General features: G+C 49.8%; 3 protein-coding genes across 18 annotated transcripts; 2 read left to right on the top strand and 1 right to left on the bottom strand.

Annotated features, from left to right (window-relative positions):
* The first annotated feature begins 975 nt into the window (after positions 1-975).
* Positions 976-12339, top strand: BSCL2 (BSCL2 lipid droplet biogenesis associated, seipin). 15 transcript variants are annotated; one of them, XM_081281348.1, is made up of 14 exons: positions 976-1245; positions 1723-1781; positions 2426-2605; positions 3177-3374; positions 5011-5327; positions 6641-6722; positions 9041-9184; positions 9967-10101; positions 10264-10361; positions 10942-11083; positions 11198-11270; positions 11460-11543; positions 11632-11712; positions 12111-12339. In XM_081281348.1, the coding sequence occupies exons 4-14, from the start codon at positions 3285-3287 to the stop codon at positions 12245-12247; spliced, it is 1383 nt and encodes a 460-aa protein (XP_081137474.1). In that variant the 5' UTR covers positions 976-1245; positions 1723-1781; positions 2426-2605; positions 3177-3284; the 3' UTR covers positions 12248-12339. The 15 variants fall into 15 exon arrangements, with proteins under 15 accessions (XP_081137474.1, XP_081137467.1, XP_081137476.1 ...); XM_081281341.1 differs by having other exon boundaries at positions 1942-2605; XM_081281350.1 differs by having other exon boundaries at positions 976-1311.
* GNG3 (G protein subunit gamma 3) lies at positions 1676-3867 on the bottom strand. 2 transcript variants are annotated; one of them, XM_081281407.1, is made up of 4 exons: positions 3678-3867; positions 2561-2800; positions 2088-2187; positions 1676-1814 (listed from the first exon to the last, which is right to left on the bottom strand). In XM_081281407.1, the coding sequence occupies exons 3-4, from the start codon at positions 2184-2186 to the stop codon at positions 1686-1688; spliced, it is 228 nt and encodes a 75-aa protein (XP_081137533.1). In that variant the 5' UTR covers position 2187; positions 2561-2800; positions 3678-3867; the 3' UTR covers positions 1676-1685. The 2 variants fall into 2 exon arrangements, with proteins under 2 accessions (XP_081137533.1, XP_081137534.1); XM_081281408.1 differs by lacking the exon at positions 2561-2800.
* A 1023-nt stretch (positions 12340-13362) lies between the features above and the next one.
* Positions 13363-15855, top strand: LRRN4CL (LRRN4 C-terminal like). The gene is made up of 2 exons (XM_081281396.1): positions 13363-13734; positions 14174-15855. The coding sequence occupies exon 2, from the start codon at positions 14179-14181 to the stop codon at positions 14890-14892; it is 714 nt and encodes a 237-aa protein (XP_081137522.1). The 5' UTR covers positions 13363-13734; positions 14174-14178; the 3' UTR covers positions 14893-15855.
* Positions 15856-16612: the final 757 nt, after the last annotated feature.

The following is a 16612-nucleotide window of genomic DNA, read 5'->3' as shown; positions in this document are numbered from 1 at the left end:
TAATATTTATTTTTTAGTTCTCGGTGGACACAACATCTTTGTTGGTATGTGGTGCTGAGGATCGAACCCGGGCAGCACGCATGCCAGTCCAGCGCGCTACCGCTTGAGCCACATCCCCAGCCCCGGTCATCCTCTCTATACTCCAAGCATGTCCAGGCACAAAACAAGAGTTGGCCTAGGCTTTTCCCAGAAGAATGTGTCCCTTAAGTTAATGAGATATTGGGATGCTGGGCTGGGGATATAGCTCAGTTGGTAGAGTACCCTTGCATGCTCTAGGCCCTGGGTTCGATCCCTAGCACCACAAAAAAACAAAATTACAGATGTTTTTTTGTTTTGCCTTGTTTGGTATCAGAGATTGAACCCCTGGGCACTTAACTGCTGAGCCACATCCCTGACCATTTTTATTTTTTTATCTTGAGACACCATCGTATTACATTACTTAGGGCTTTGCTGAATTGCCGAGACTGGCCTTAACTTGCCATCCCCATGCATCAGCTTCTTTACTCGCGGGGATTACAGGCCTGCGCCAAAAAGATGGTGCCAGTAAGAGACCCCCTATTTTGCATTGCCACCTCAAAGGGAGTCTACTTGGCGAGATACAGAAACCTTCATTTTCCCCCTAAAATCCACGCGACCAGCGCCGGCCACGCTGTGCTAACTGGAGCCCTTTGTCCCATGATCCATCCTTATGGCTGCCCGTGTGCCTTGGACACCACGGGGCGGTCGTCAGGTTCAAAACTGCGGGGTGCAGACACCGAATTCGTAAGGGTAGGAGCAGCCATTTTGAGATCGACGAACACAGAAGGGTCCATATTGGGAGCGCCCGATGTTCCGGGCAACGCCATTTTGAGAGCATCCCTTACGGCGGGCCGCCCGATGTGGAGGCCGCCATGTTGGCGCGGCCGGGTGGCAGCCATCTTGCACGACACAGCGGGCGCAGCCATCTTAGCACGAAGCGGCCCCTGGTGCGGTGCCCGGTCCGCCCCGCCCCGCGCGCCCCGCCCCTCCGCTCCTAAGGGTCGGTCGACCAGCAACTACCTTCCCGCAGCCCCCTAAACCTACCCTGTTCAGTCTGTTTCGTGTTTACTTGCCTTCTGTGAGCGCGCGCGTGTGGGTGTGTGTACAATCCCCGCAGCTTCTGAGTGTCCGCTGTAACACCTCTCCCAGTGGCGATGCGCCGCCACCCTGGCCCCGCTGAGCTCCCATCCTTGACAACGTCTAACCTTCTTTGGCCCTGTTTCCGGGGTATGGCAAATCTGTTGTCTAGGATCCTCTACCCCAAGAATGCTAACACAGGAGCTGCCCTCTGAGGTTCTGGATGAATTTATTCTTTAAATGGCTTTAACCTTCCAGTAGCTCCCGGTGTGACTGAGAGCAGGCACCTGGCGCGTCCCTCTCTCCATTGTCTGAACGGGTCACAGAGGGACGTGGACAGGACGCTGGCAGTTTGGCAGAAACCTCTCTGATCGTAGAGCTAAGAGTGCCCTAGTCACGGGTTGTTTGGGGTTGGCCGCAGAGGGCGAGGAGCGGGGTCGATGTGGGTGAGCAGGGTCTTGTGCTTCAGATAACCTCACAGGGCGGGGCAAGGGTAGGAATGGGCTGTGGGGAGCCTCTGAAGCTCTCCACAGTTACCGACCTAAGGAAGGACGGAGAGGGAAAGGTGAGGAGAGTAGGAACTAAGTAGCTCAGAGGAGGGCACAGAAAAACTTCTTTTCTCTGAAGGGGTTCTCCGAAGTGGGCACAGGAGTGATGAGGGGATCCTCACAAGCGTGGGCATCACAGTAAGTCATCAGGTCTGCTGCTGCCTTGGACACCTGGGGCACAGCCGTAAGAAGGGAAGTTAGCCAGAACCCTTGAAAGGGACTACAGCCTCTTTCCAAAGGGGGTATCTTTTACCATGGGTAGGGCTCCTTGAGACTGTCTTCTCCCTCATCCCCACAGAAACCTGGGGTTAGCTCTCCTAGCAGAGCCCCAGCCTCCTCCCCTAACCTCAGGAAGTCGAGGAAAGAAGCATCTCTTTTCAGGAGGTTTGGAGACCTAACGCACAGTAAGGCCTGGCCAACTAATCAAGCCAGGGTCCCACCCACCTTTATCCGGCACAGGCTGGCCTCAATCTTTAGCTGTTCCACCATCTTGCGGGCTTGCCCAATACTCATGGTGCTGTTCACTGGAGTCTCCCCTTTCATCCTGGAGAAAAGAGAGTGACAGTTCAGAGCTGTCTCAGCTAAAAGGCCCCCTCTGTGCTTACTCCTCACCAACCTTTACAAGGGTGGATCATGCCCCAATATTTTGTTTCCCTCTTTTCCCAACCCTCTCTGGTTGCCTGTCCCATCCCTGTCTTCCTCAGTGGAAAAATAGGAGACGGTGGGCCACATGGCCTGGACCCCAGGTCATCAAACATGCAAATGATATAAGGTTTTTTCAGTCCTTCAAGCCAGGCGTGTTCCCAGTTCTAAAAGCCTCAACCAAAGAGAGCCCCATCCTGATGAGGAGGGCATATCACCCCCACCTACCCTCCTTGAATCCCAATGGGATAAAAAACAAGCTGCTCCCTACTCACCTGAAGTGACAGGCGGCAGCAGCAGCCTCAGCCCTGGAGAGTAAGGTCAGTGGGGGAGGGGGGCACCAAAAACTGCCTCAGATGGGGGGGTACCCCACCCTGCAGGGAGTTGCAGCTGAAAATATCTGATGCAGAAGCAGATAATACAAAAAAGGCTACTGGGAAAGGGTCAGGCCTGAGGTCCGTGAAGGGGTGGTCTCTCAATTTCTGCAGCTCAAGGAGTGCCTAGATGCCTGATACCTGAAGGATGAAGGATGCTAGAAGGAGCTGCTCAAATCCTGGAGCATACCAACTGCCTGGCCAGTGGGGGAGCCTGGCTGAAACTTGCATCCCCTGAGCACACCCCCACTATTACTGTCTCACTACCTGCCCCTCCCCCACTGCAGGCATCCCAAGCCTGGACTAAAGCCCTCTCCAAAGGAGCTGAGGCCAAAGCAGACTCCCCCCTCAAATGGGGTGGTCTAGGCCTGTGACAGCCCCTGCAGTGGAGTCTTTACTGGCTGTGGGGGACCCTGCTCATTTGAAAATCTGACATCAGCTGGGCAGTCGGCCCCCTCCTCCCTTCCTCTCTACCCTGACACAGCACTTAGCACCTGAATCTTCGTTTCTCTCCCAGGAACCCTCCATTCCCCATACCCAGGAAAATGTGACGTGCTACAGGTGATCAGCTTCTAGATCACTACAGTCTAGCCACAAGTGACTTTTGAGATCCAGGGACAGGAAGATGTCTAAAGAAATGGCAGATCAAAGAGAAGGAGAAGCTGGGGGCAAAGAGGTGTGCGGAGACCAGATCAAAGGATCGGACAAAGAGGAGGTAAGGGGCCTTGTTTGGGAGTCAGTGGAAATGTTTTGGAAATAGGTGGGCTTGGGGGAGGGGGGAGGGTAGCAAATAGCGAGGGAAGGTGTATTGATTTGGAAAATTTTCAGACATTTTGAATAGGTACTCCCACGCCTGCAGCATTATGCAAAGATGTACGCACATTTGATTTTGCAAAGTGAAGGAACTTAAGTGGGGTAATTAGATAGATACAAAATATAAGACGCCATCTGCCAAGACCTAAACTAATGTTTTAGGGAGGGTGCGTCCACTTAGGGTCAGAGGAGGTTGATCACTCACTAAGAGCTGGAGACCAATGGTGAGACTGCAATATTGACACGCTTGTAAATAGCGGACAGCAGGCCGGCCACCTGCGCAACACCCGGGATGGACTGGTTCCCGCAGAATACAACATCCCCTGAAGGAATACTCTCCGCCTTGGACATGTACAGTTTCTAAGAGCCTTGAGGGATAAAAAATCGTTGCCCGCGTCCCCCACCCCACCTCCGCCCCCCCCCCCCCCGCTTCGGGAGTTAAGTGGCCGTTGGTGAAGGGTATGGGCAAAGGGCCGTGCCCCAGAAGAAGGCTGAGGGGACTCTGCTGAGTCAGAACATGCCCTGGGGCATATCTCTCGGAGCCTGGAGGGAGGCATCTTGCCCCTGTGGTCCAGGGTGTAGGGCTGCAGAGAGACTGGGGGGGCCGGAAGAGAAGGGCCCCCGCCCCTTGTCAGGTCACGCCCCTGATGAGGCCCCGCCCCCAGACTGCAACGGCTGACGGCATAAAGGGGCGGGACTTCTCCGACAGCCGGAAATCCCTTCTCGCCGTTGCCCCGGCAGCGCGCGAGGCTGGTGAGTCTGCAGTGCTGTGGCGGCGGGCGGGCTGGTTTCCATGGTGGCGCAGTTAGGTGGGGGCTCCCACGCCGCGCCCACCACCGGGCCCGAGGGGACTGGCGGGGAGCAGCCGTTGGCTGCAAGACGCCCTACCGGGCGTGCGGAGCACCTATCCGAAACTAGCGCAGCTGGAGGTGGAGAGAAGCTAGGGAGGCAATTGTGACTGCTCTTAGGCTGCTGGCTTTTGAGTCCTGCTGTGCGACCGTAGGCAAGTCGTGCATCCTCTCCGTGCAACCACCTGGCACTGTGGATTCGTGTCATCGTGTGGGTTAAAGAGATGATTGAACCCAGGGTCACTCTACCACTAAGCTACACCCCAGCCCTTGTTTGTTTGAGATAGGATCTCTGTAAATTGCTGACTTCAACCTCCAGCATGGGATTATAGGCAGGCACCATGGGCCTGGCATAAAATTGCTTTGAGAGAATGTTAAGATGCTCATTCTCTGTGTTATGTATTGCTAGCTATGAATGAGTATCAAGCATCAGAATCAGATGCTTCTGAGGGAAGAGTTCAACTGAGAAGCACTGACACTGGGGCAAAGGTATTAAAGGGAAAGGAAGACAAGGGAAAGGAAGGAATAATTGGCTGGGAAGCCTAACCACTTGGAGAAAGGCCATATGAAAAAAATGACTTTGCTTTACCCTGCTATCTCTGGTTTCCCCAGTCTAGTTAACTTGTCTTTTTTGTCCCCACCTGCTTACAGGAAGGAATCATTCTTTTTTCGTTTTTTTCTTTTTTCCAGGAACTACCAGCTGCCTCATCCCATGGCCAGGGGTGGCGTCCAGGTGGCAGAGCAGCTAAGAACGCAAGACCTGAATCTGGGGCTAGACCCCCTGCTCTCCCTGCCATGGTCAATGATCCACCAGTACCTGCCTTATTGTGGGCCCAGGAAGTGGGCCATGTCTTGGCAGGCCGTGCCCGCAGGCTGCTGCTGCAGTTTGGGGTACTCTTCTGCACCATCCTCCTCCTGCTCTGGGTGTCTGTCTTTCTCTATGGCTCCTTCTACTATTCCTACATGCCGACAGTCAGCCACCTCAGCCCTGTGCATTTCTACTACAGGTGAGAGGGGTCTTCTGTCAGAATGGAGGAATCCTGTGTGAAAATTGCTGCAAGGACCCTTGGAGCTTATTCATTTCAGTCCCCTAATTTACAGAAGAGGAAACTTGAGCCTGTTGTGCTAGTAGAACTTCTCACCTACCACAACCCAAGGGGGGATCAGGTCTGGGATGGTAGGATTTTAGGGTGCTAGTTCTACCTGTGGTAGCTTATTTCTGATTAAAAAATAAGGGTCAGTTCTGTTTAGGTTCTATCAAACCTCTCTCAGAGCCACTGTAGAAGTTTGAACCAATCCAACCCCTTGGGCATCTCAAAACTCACTTGGCTTTCAGCAGAAGAAGTATTAGGAAATATCTCCTTTGCCTTTTACTTTACTGCCTCCTATCCCAAATAGTCTGCTGCACAATAGATTTTGGAAATACAAGGTGACTGGGTACAAAAACTTGACTCCCAGAGTCCTACTACTTGCCTGGCCCCTTATTCTTTCCCATTTCCTACACTGCCAGATTCTTTCTCTTATTCCTAAGAATGGGTATAGGACCAATCAGCTGAAGAGGACATTATTATCAGTGGTCCAATATCTTTTTTTTCCCCTGTCCTGAATCCCTAGTCATGCACTGAAATTTCTAAGGTAGATCTTAAACTTTTAGGGGACATAGATCCTAAGAAACCTATGATCTTTCCTGCCATAATAGTGTATGTACATGCCCAGGTGTATGTTGCATACCTACATACCATATAGAGTTTTCCCTACAATTTGATCAGTTTAATGACTTTAAAAGTCATCTATAGACCATTTTGGGGAGTTTTCTCAAAATAGGGACCAGACTATAACTACTGAATCAGAATCTCTGGGTTAGGACCCTGGAATCTATATTTTATCAAGTTCTTCAAAGGAGTCTTTAGAAACACCATATCTGTAGGTTCCCATGAGAGGCAATAAACTGAAGTAGCAGGAAGAGAATTGGGGGGAAGTCTGAAAAAAAAATTCATTCTAGTATCTTGAATCTACTGGTCACATTTGTTCACCTATCAGAAAGGATTGGGGATGTGGCTCAAGCAGTAGCGCGCTCGCCTTGCATGCGTGCAGCCCAGGTTTGATCCTCAGCACCACGTACAGAGATGTTGTGTCCGCCGAAAAAACTAAAGTAAATAAATAAATTCTCTCCCCCCCCTCTCTCTTTAAAAAAAAAAAAAAAGAAAAAGAAAAATGAAAGGATTGGGGAGAGAAAGGAACCCTAGGAACCCAAAAGAATTGCAGATATAAGTAAAGTGGACTCTAACTTAGCAGAGTATCATTCCCCCTTCTCATTTAGGACCGATTGTGATTCCTCTACCACCTCACTCTGCTCCTTTCCTGTTGCCAATGTCTCGCTGGCTAAAAGTGGACGTGATCGGGTGAGTATGGGAGATACAGGGAAGTTAGTTAGAGTTTTGATGACTTGAAATAGTAGGGCTTAAGATGGGGAGAACAGGGATTGAGTAAGAGACAAGAGGAAGGAAAGCGGGGCTGGGGTTGTGGCTTAGCGGTAGAGCACTTGCCTCGCATGTGCGAGACTCTGGGTTCAATCCTCAGCACCACATAAAAATAAATGAATAAAATAAAGGAATTGTGTCCAACTGCAACTAAAAAAATAAATATAAAAAGGAGGAAGGAAACAGAAGTTGAAGAGAAATTAGAATCTAAATGAATAGTGTGTTTTGATCTTTCTGCAGCAGACATTAGGAATATTCTCATTCTCAACAGGTGAGACATGACTTGTTTCAGACAGGTCATATCTGTTAGATAATGTCATTAGTGTGTTTTGGATTTAGGTGAATAAATCAGCTGTTTCATTGGAATAGAATGGCCTCCATCCAAGAGTTTTAAAGGCTTGTATATAAAATTATGAAATAGTTGATAAGTATGTGACCTGTTATTTCAAAGGGTATTGTGCCAGAGGACTGGCCACATGCCATTGTGATTTAAGCAAACTGAGAATTCTGGGCTGGGATTGTGGCTCAATGGTAGAGCACTTGCCTAGCATGTGTGGGGCACTGGGTTTGATTCTCAACAAATAAATGAATGAAATAAAGGTCCATCTATGTCTAAAAAAATAAAATAAAACCTGAGAATTCTGATAAATGCATACAAAGACTAAGCAAGCTGGTGGAAGTTCTAATAAAGGATAGAATCCCTGAACTTAAAAAGGATCTTGAAGGCTGGGCATGGTGGTGCATGCCTATAATCTCAGCAACTCCACAGACTAAGGTAGGAAGATATGAGTTCAAGGCCAGCCTCAGCAACTTAGCCTAGACCCTTTCTCCTTTTTAGTACTGGGGATTGAACCCAGGGGTACTTAACCACTAAGAAACATCCCCAGCCATTTTTATTTTTATTTTTTTATTTTGGACAAGGTCTCACTAAATTACCTAAGGGCCTAAGTTGCTGGGGCTGGCCTTGAACTTGCGATCCTCCTGCTTCAGCTTCTTAAGTTGCTGGAATTACATGTGTGCACCACTATGCCTGGCTAGCTCTGATTTCTCATATACCACTCTGAGGGGTCATCTGCTAGACAAGAATCATTAGAGGGGGTTGGAGGAGCTTGGGGGTGAAATTCAGTCGTAGAGCATGTGCTTAGTATGTATGAGGCCCTGGATTCAATCCCTAGCACCAAAAAATAAATACATGATTCAATTATAAGAATATAGGAATGGTTAGGAAAACCTTAACATTTTGAGGTTTAGACCAGTGAAAAACTCCCATTGTGGGAGGTATGAGGGGTGATGATAGGTACCCACCAGCAGGACCAAGATAGGGACTCAAACCCCAGATTAAGGTGTATAATCCTGGCTCCATAGAAGGCTGAGATAGAAAGATCACCTGACTTAGGAGTTTAGAGCCATTCTGGGCAACTTAGACCTTATCTAAAAGACAAAAAAAAAAAAAAAGATAAAGGGAGGCTGGGGGTGTTGTTCAGTGGTAGAGTTGTTGCCTAGCATGGATGAGGCACTGGGTTCAATCCTCAGTACACATAAAAATAAATAAGGGTCTGGGGCTGGGGCTCAGCGGTAGCGCACTTGCCTGGCATGTATAAGGAACTGGGTTCGATTCTCAGCACTGCATATAAAATAATAAAATAGGGCTGGGGATATAGCTCAGTTGGTAGAGTGCTTGCCTAGCATGCACAAGACCCTGGGTTCAATCCCCAGCATCACAAAAAAAAAAAAAAAGAATAAAATAAAAGTCTATCAACAACTAGAAAAATATTTTTAAATAAATAAATAAAGGTATATTAAAAAAAAAAAGATTAGGGACTTAGAATGACATCAAGATGCTACTGCTAAGAATGATTGTGAGAGAGCTGGCTAGGGAGGCTGAGCACTTCTGGTGCTTGGTTAATTAATAACAATTGAGGGCAGCTGATCCCAAGAGGGACAGCCTCACCAGTGCACAGGCCTGAGTCACAGATGGCCCAGTTGGCAACATGACCGTTCACTTTTGGGAAAGAAATATGACAGAGCCTTTCGAGACTGATTCAGAAGAGCCAATAGAATATGGAAGTGGAGGTACCCAGCCACCAGAAGGGGGCAGCACCTTCTCTGGACAAACCTTTGGAAGGCCTTTGGGCTAACCAAGGGGGTGGCAGAATATTTGGAAGATAGAACTTGGACAGTATAATTAAAAAAAAAAAAAAAAAAAGTTTTTGAAATGAAATGGGGGCTACTTTGGGCAGGTGCTGATGTATGGACAGCCATATCGCATCACCTTAGAGCTTGAGTTGCCAGAGTCTCCTGTGAATCAAGATTTGGGCATGTTTTTGGTCACTGTTTCATGCTACACCAGAGGTGGCAGAATCATCTCCACCTCTTCCCGTTCGGTAAGTGTTCATGGCCTGTCTGGGAAGTTGTGAAGAATGATGGCAGAGTCAGAATATCTGGGTAGGGCTTCAGCAGAAAATCTTGGCACTGAGGTCAGAGGACACGTCAGGATAAGGGAGGTGAAATCTGCTTACCAAGACAAACATTTTCCAAACTCCCTAGCACATCATGAGCACATCCAGCTTTGGAGTAGACGTGAAGAGTGGAGCAGCTCTCAGAAAACAGATCTAGAGCCATGCGGATAGATCCTCACCAGAAACATGCCAGCCACGGAACATCAGACAACTCATGAGGCATAAAGTAGTATTAAATGGGTACCATAGTAACTGCCTCGATCAGGACTGTAGGAGGAAATGTGAATGCAGTTCTTACTCTCACATGGTAGATGTTTAATCAACATTGGGATCTCACTGTTGCATGAACTGTCGGGAGAACCTCATCATGAATGTCTGTCTTGGGGGGGAAAGCAGATGATGTGCTGGGGTTTGGATCCCATCCTGGATGACAGAACTGTTTTGGGGAAAGGCAGAGACAATGTTACACTTCACCTGGAAAGGTGTCTTAGAGGAGGGGCCTTTGCTGTACTGGAATGGAGAAATGTGGTCAGTCATGGGCAGAGGTTGAGTAGGTGGAATGGTTTAGTGGACACAGGGGAATAGGAAGTGGAGGTGAGGAGCAGGGAGCCTGAGGGAGGAGCAGCCTGCATGGACCGCTCAGGGATAGGGGAAAGCTGTGGGAACCTGGATACCTGACCCCAATTTCTGCCTCCTGGCCCTGGCAGGTGATGCTGCATTACCGCTCAGACCTGCTCCAGATGCTTGACACGCTGGTCTTCTCTAGCCTCCTTCTGTTTGGCTTTGCTGAGCAGAAGCAGCTCCTGGAGGTGGAACTCTATGCGGACTATAGAGAGAACTCGGTGAGTGAGGTGAAGGCTGACCAGGAGACCGCCCTCTTGTCAGCCCAGAATTGTATTCCAGGAGCCTCTGGTTTCAGAGCAGGCCTCAGATCGGGCTGGTAGGATCAAGAGTGACAGGATCAAGACCCTGGCTTGATGCTGCCCTCTCTCCACCCCTCTTAGTATGTGCCAACAACTGGAGCAATTATTGAGATCCACAGCAAGCGTATCCAGATGTATGGAGCCTACCTTCGCATCCATGCCCATTTCACTGGGCTCAGGTGAGGAATCACTGAAATAGACCTTGACAGCTCTCCTGGATGCTGTCCTTAAATGAAGAGTTTCCCAAGTAAAGGTAAAAGGTTAACAGAGCAGCATCGGTTTGAGTTTTTCAAAGGCCAGAGATTCTTGCCCTTGCTGCACATTAGCATATTGGCTCCCAGGGAAATGTCAAAAATACCTATATGAGTCTGGCATTGTGGTGCATGCCTAAATCCCAGCTATTTGGGAGGCTGAAACAGGAAGATTACAAGTTCAAGGTAAGCCTGAGCAACATAGTAAAAGTCCCATTTCAAAAATAAGGTAAAATATACATACATACTACTGTCTTGATTCATTTGCTTAGCAGAATTGGCCAAAATCAAGGCCATTGCCTGTGGCCCTGCAATGCTGAGACTACCCAGAGTCCTTAGTCTTTATTAGTACTTGATGCAGCAAGGTCTGATAATTGGGAGGGGGTGGGCAGGGAACATGGAGGCAGAGGCTAGCTCTAACCAAACTCAGTTGAGTTGCTTGGGAAATTAGAAAGTTGATGCTGTTTGGTAATGGCTGCTCAACTCTTGTTGCTATTTCCTGCCTCAGGTACCTGCTATACAACTTCCCGATGACCTGCGCCTTCATAGGTGTTGCCAGCAACTTTACCTTCCTCAGCGTCATTGTGCTCTTCAGCTACATGCAGTGGGTTTGGGGGGGCATCTGGCCCCGACACCGCTTCTCTTTGCAGGTTGCAAGGGGCAGTGACGCCTTTTTCTTTCTTTGAGGATGTTTATTTGGGTGGGCAGGGACATCTCTGGTGAGGAAAGTCAGTACTCACTGCTCAGTCCTTTCTCTTCTACAGGTTAATATCCGAAAAAGAGAGACTTCCCAGAAGGAAGGCCAACGAAGGATCTCTACCCATCAGCCTGGTAAAGGTGTTGTTTGAAGGGCTGTTAGGGAGGTGAGGGGGTTAGGCAAGCAGAGCTGCCTGCCTCCAGTGTGAGGCATAAAGGCACTCACATGCTGAGCTAAGGGTGGAAGAGGAGGCTGAAGGAGGTGAAGTAGGCACTGCCCTCTAGGCACAGCCACCCTACCCATCCTGTCCTCTACTTGTTTTGGAGGAGCAGGGCCTGAAGGACAGGAGGAGTCAACTCAACTGTCAGATGTGACAGAGGATGGTGAGAGCCCTGAAGATCCCTCAGGGACAGGTATGGTGCAGCAGTAATCCCTCCTTCCTGACATCTCAGCCCTGTCCTTCAGCATCTGGGTCTGACTCAGCCCTACTCTTGGCCACAGAGGGTCAGCTGTCTGAGGAGGAGAAACCAGACCAGCAGCCCCTGAGTGGAGAGGAGGAGCTGGAGCGGGAGGCCAGTGATGGTGAGGGGCACCCTGGAATGCCCTAGTCTAGCTGGGCAAAATAACCGGGAAGTGACAAGCAACTTGAAGGTTGAAGCGGAAACTGCTTTATTGTAGGGAAACTCAGCGGGAACTCAAGGTAGCGGAGCCGCTTTATTGCGGAACAGCAGAGGTATATATACCTAACTGATTACACACAGCTTGACTCAATTAGCATCAACTAATAAGCAGTCAGCCAATAAGGAATCCCCACCATCCTAATGGCTTGGTGGGGATTCCTTATTGGAGTGGTTTGAACTGCCAAGCGCCATCTTGACTTGTTTTGCAGTCCCCAACACTGGAATGCATGGGCTGGATGGAGTAGGACCCTGGGTTAATTTGATATCGCATTTGAGATTTTTTGGTTTTTCCTGGCCCAGGTTCAGGCTCCTGGGAAGATGCTGCTCTGCTGACTGACGCCAACCTACCTGCTTCTGCCCCTGCCCCGGAGACTCTGGGCAGCTCTGAGCCCTCTATGGGTGCTCTGAGACAGCGCCCCACCTGCTCCAGCTCCTAAAGAAAAGAGGACAGATTCCTCACATTCCAGCACTTTCCCACCTGGGATCTCCCCTTGTGTTCCCTTAAATAAACTATTTTGTGCCAGCTGCTTCCTGACTCTTTGAAGTAGATTTAGGCCTATTTGAAACCCTGTGTCCAGCCAGGCATGGAGGCATAGCCTGTAGATCAGCAACTCTAACTCTGAGGCAGAAGGATCACAAGTTCAAGGCCAGCCTCAGCAACTTACAGAGTCCCTGTTCAAAACATAAAGCCGGCGCACACCTGTAATCCCAGTGGCTTGGGAGGCTGAGACAGGAGGATCATGAGTTCAAAGCCAGTCTCAGCAATGGTGAGGTATTAAGCAACTCGGTGAGACCCTGTCTCTCTTTTTTTTTTTAATTTTCAGCGGACACAGCATCTTTGTATGTGGGGCTGAGGATCGAACCCAGGCCGCACGCATGACAGGCAAGCGCAATACCACTTGAGCCACATCCCCAGCCCCAAGAGACCCTGTCTCTAAATAAAATACAAGATAGGGCTGAGGATGTGGCTTAGTGGTTGAGTGCCCCTGAGTTCAATCCCCAGTACCAAAAAATTAAAATTAAAAAAAGATAGGGATATAGCTCAGTGAGTTCAATCTCCACTACCCAAAGAAAGAAGGCCAGCCATGAGTGCCCCAGGCACCTTCAACTCTGCCCCTTAAAAGAACTCTGCCCCACAGGAAGACCTGCAGACCTGGACTGTTTCAGGCACAGTTGTTTCCACAGTCTAAGAAGTACAAGGAGAAAATTTATCCTGGCCACTAGCAGGCTTCCTGCTTCATCCATGTGACTTGTCTCATGGAAGGGGGATAATTTAGGGCGGGTCTGAAGAGCTAGAATACATCATTCTGGCCCCTACACCCCTCCCATCTCTGTCCATTGGGAGGCAGAAGACAGGAAATGACTGCCATACATGTGGTATGATTTTTACCAAAACAGCATTTTGTAACCCAGGCCCCATGCTGTCCACAGCTGTTTTCCTCTCTTATGCCAGGTGGCCCTCTCCAATATTTCCCTCCCCATCCCTTCACATGACTTCAGCCTTTGGATTCTCAGCTCCTGGCCACTTTCCACATTCCACTCCTCTGTCAGAACCCAGGCATCCTGAGCTCCAGCTGAAACTGCTGTGCATGGCTTTCCCCACCCTGGCCCCGTGACTCAGGTCCTCTGAGCGGACCAGCCCTCTTCTTGGCACTCAGTGGGGAGGGGAGTGGAGAAGGGGGCCAGGTAGTGACATCAGAGTTGAAGGGTACAAAAGCTTTCAGCCAAAAGAAAATTGAAGATACAACCTGACAGTGCAGGCAGCGCGGCCTACTATCCTCAGGACTCCTCAACCTGATAGCCCCAGACATCTGGTTGCAGATTCCCACTCCCTCAAGGTCTCCCGGCTAGTGAGGGGCTGCTGTGGGCCAGAGCGATCAGGTGGGGTTCTGGACTCCTTGGACAGGATTCACACAGATAACAGGTGGGGAGTGAAGAGTCCAGGATCCTCATTTCCTCCTCCGGTTTTGTCTTTTCTCACTTCTGTCTTCCTGTTGGGTTTTTGCATGTCTTGCTGACTGATCCTCGGTTTACTTAGATCTTTTCTCTGGGTGGCAGCTGGGAATTCTACCACCTTTCTTGGCTGAGTAAATCCTTTCCCCTCCTTCTCCTCCCAGCATTTTGTTTATTCATTAACTTTCTAGCACTTCGAATGTTGCTGCTCACATGTGTTTCTCTGATATATATCAGACCAGAGCTTCATTTTGTCCAAAATCAAACATGTAACTTGGAACATTTGTCAAGAGAAGCTGGTCTTCTTAACTCTTTTATCATCTGGATTCCCTGTTGTGTTTGGGTTCTATCCAGGCAGGGGCCCTAAGGCACCGATGACAGCCTTTACCTATTCACCCTTTCCCTTCCAGACTCCATGCTGGGCTCTCTCTGCCTTCTGTGGCTCCTAGCCCTGACCTTGTCGGTTCCCAGAGCTCAGCCCTTGGCTCCTCAAGACTTCGAGGAAGAGGAGGAAGATGAGACGGTGAGCACACCTTCCCTGGCTGTCCCCTGTGACTACGACCGTTGCCGCCACCTGCAGGTGCCCTGCAATGAGTTGCAGAAGGCCAGGCCGGTGGCCTGCCTGTGCCCAGGGCTGTCCAGCCCTGCCCGGCCTCCGGACCCGCCACGCCTAGGAGAAGTGCGCATTGTGGCCGAAGAGGGCCGCGCCGAGGTCCACTGGTGTGCCCCCTCCTCCCCGGTCCACCACTACCGGCTGCTGCTTTGGGAAGGCAGCGGGGCTCCGCAGAAGGGCCCCCTACTCAACACTACGGTCCGCAGAGCGGAACTGAAGGGACTTAAGCCTGGGGGCGCTTATGTGGTTTGCGTGGTGGCTGGTAATGAGGCCGGGGAGAGCCGCGTGTCCCAGGCAGGTGGGAAGGACCTCGAGGGGGTGTCCTTCCCGGCCTTCGGGCCCTGCGGCCGGCTCACCGTGCCACCCAGACCGGTCACCCTAATCCACGCGGCCGTGGGGGTGGGCACAGCCCTGGCTCTGCTAAGCTGCGTCGCCCTGATCTGGCACTTCTGCCTCCGCGAGCGCTGGGGCTGTCCGCGCCGCGCAGCCACCGCCCAAGCCGCAGGGGCGCTCTGATGAGGGTCTGGGGGACTTCCGAGCAGCCCAGCCCCACCTGGAGCGCCAGCTGGCTCCCAGAAGGGCCAGCCCGCTGCCGCCTGGCGCCAGACAACTGGGCCGCAGCTGGGGGTCTCTGAACTAAGAGTTTATTTAGGTCAGGGCTTGCCACTTTGTTCCTGCCTGAAAGCTAGACAGAAGTAGAGAGGGTCAGAGAGTTAGTAAGTAGGTTTTGCATGTTTAAGAGTATAACATTGAGGGGACTGGGGACATAGCTCAGTTGGTAGAGTGCTTCTCTCACATGCACAAGGCCCTGGGTTCAGTCCCCAGCACCTCCCCCTCCCCCAAAAAAGTATAATATTGAGGATATTATGTAGGTACTTATCTAGTCATTTAAAATATAACTATTAAAAAGTGTAAAACCCATTCTTAGCTCATGGGTCTTATATGTCAGTGAGCAGGCCAGATTTGCCCTTTGGCTGCAGTAAGTCAGCCCCTGTCATACACCCTCAAAGGGTTCTGCTCTTGGGCTTGGTGGCCTGGACAATTTAACAAGACTCTGTTTTAAACTACAGAATTAAAAAAGGGACTGGGGAAGTAGCTCAGTGGTAGAGTACCCCTGGGTTCAATCCTCAGAAGGGGTGGAGGGGGGACAAAAAGACACTGCCACTCTGGCACTTTGCATAGCTTAAGTGGCATTTGAGAATAAGCTTCTGCAGGATAAGATTTTCTGATTGGAGCCACAGTCTTCTTTGACCTTTCCTTAAGTTACCCAGATGAGCATATCTGGATCAGAGTCTGTTTCTGAGGAGGGTGGAGATTAAGGACTGAGATGGGATACAGAAGAGAAGGAAGCCCCGAGCCTTTGTCGAGCACAAATTTGTGCTCTTGCTAATTAAAATAAGACAGATCAACAGTAATACCAAGGAATCCCCCATTTGTGTTTATTGTATACCAACTGTGATAACATTAAAGGAAATTTAAAAGAAATTGTCACTTTTCATGATCCCTTCAATTCTCTGTGTAGATATCTATTTTTCATAGTCATATACATACTTTCTTTTTTTTTTAAAAGAGAGAGTGAGAGAGAGGAGAGAGAGAGAATTTTTTTAAAAGAGAGAGTGAGAGAGAGAGAGAGAATTTTTTTAATATTTATTTTTTAGTTCTTGGCGGACACAACATCTTTGTTGGTATGTGGTGCTGAGAATCGAACCCGGGCCACAAGCATGCCAGGCGAGCGCGCTACCGCTTGAGCCACATCCCCAGCCCCAGATATACATACTTTCTTTCTTTCTATCTATCTATCTATCTATCTATCTATTTATTTATTTATTGGTAATGGGGGTTGAATCCAGGGCACTTAACCACTGAGCCACATCCCCAGCCCTTTTAATTTTTATTTTGAGACAGGGCTGCTGGGTTTCTGTTCTCTCGACTAAAAGGCTCAGGGGTCACTCTAGTTAAACTGGGCTAACTGGGCTGCACGAAATAACCACACAAGAGACACAAATACCTTTTTCTTTGGGGTTGCTGTGACGGCTCCTCTGACCTTAAGGGTCTGCAGAAAGAGAGAGAGAGAGAGAACATGCTGACCCCTTTTATTGAGGAGAAGCTGTTCAAATGAGGCAAGGGGTCAGGTTTCAGGGGGCTGAGTCTATCTTCATGATGTCCACTGTCAGCAGGTTGACTGACACCTGGGTAGGCCACACCCAAGGGCACAGTAAGAGGAGGGGACACACAC

This window comes from Spermophilus citellus (assembly GCF_964194105.1).
Source record: "Spermophilus citellus genome assembly, chromosome: 2".
NCBI lineage: Eukaryota > Metazoa > Chordata > Mammalia > Rodentia > Sciuridae > Spermophilus > Spermophilus citellus.
The sequence above is the reverse complement of the archived record's forward strand: the minus strand, read 5'-3'. Positions and strand labels throughout refer to the sequence as shown.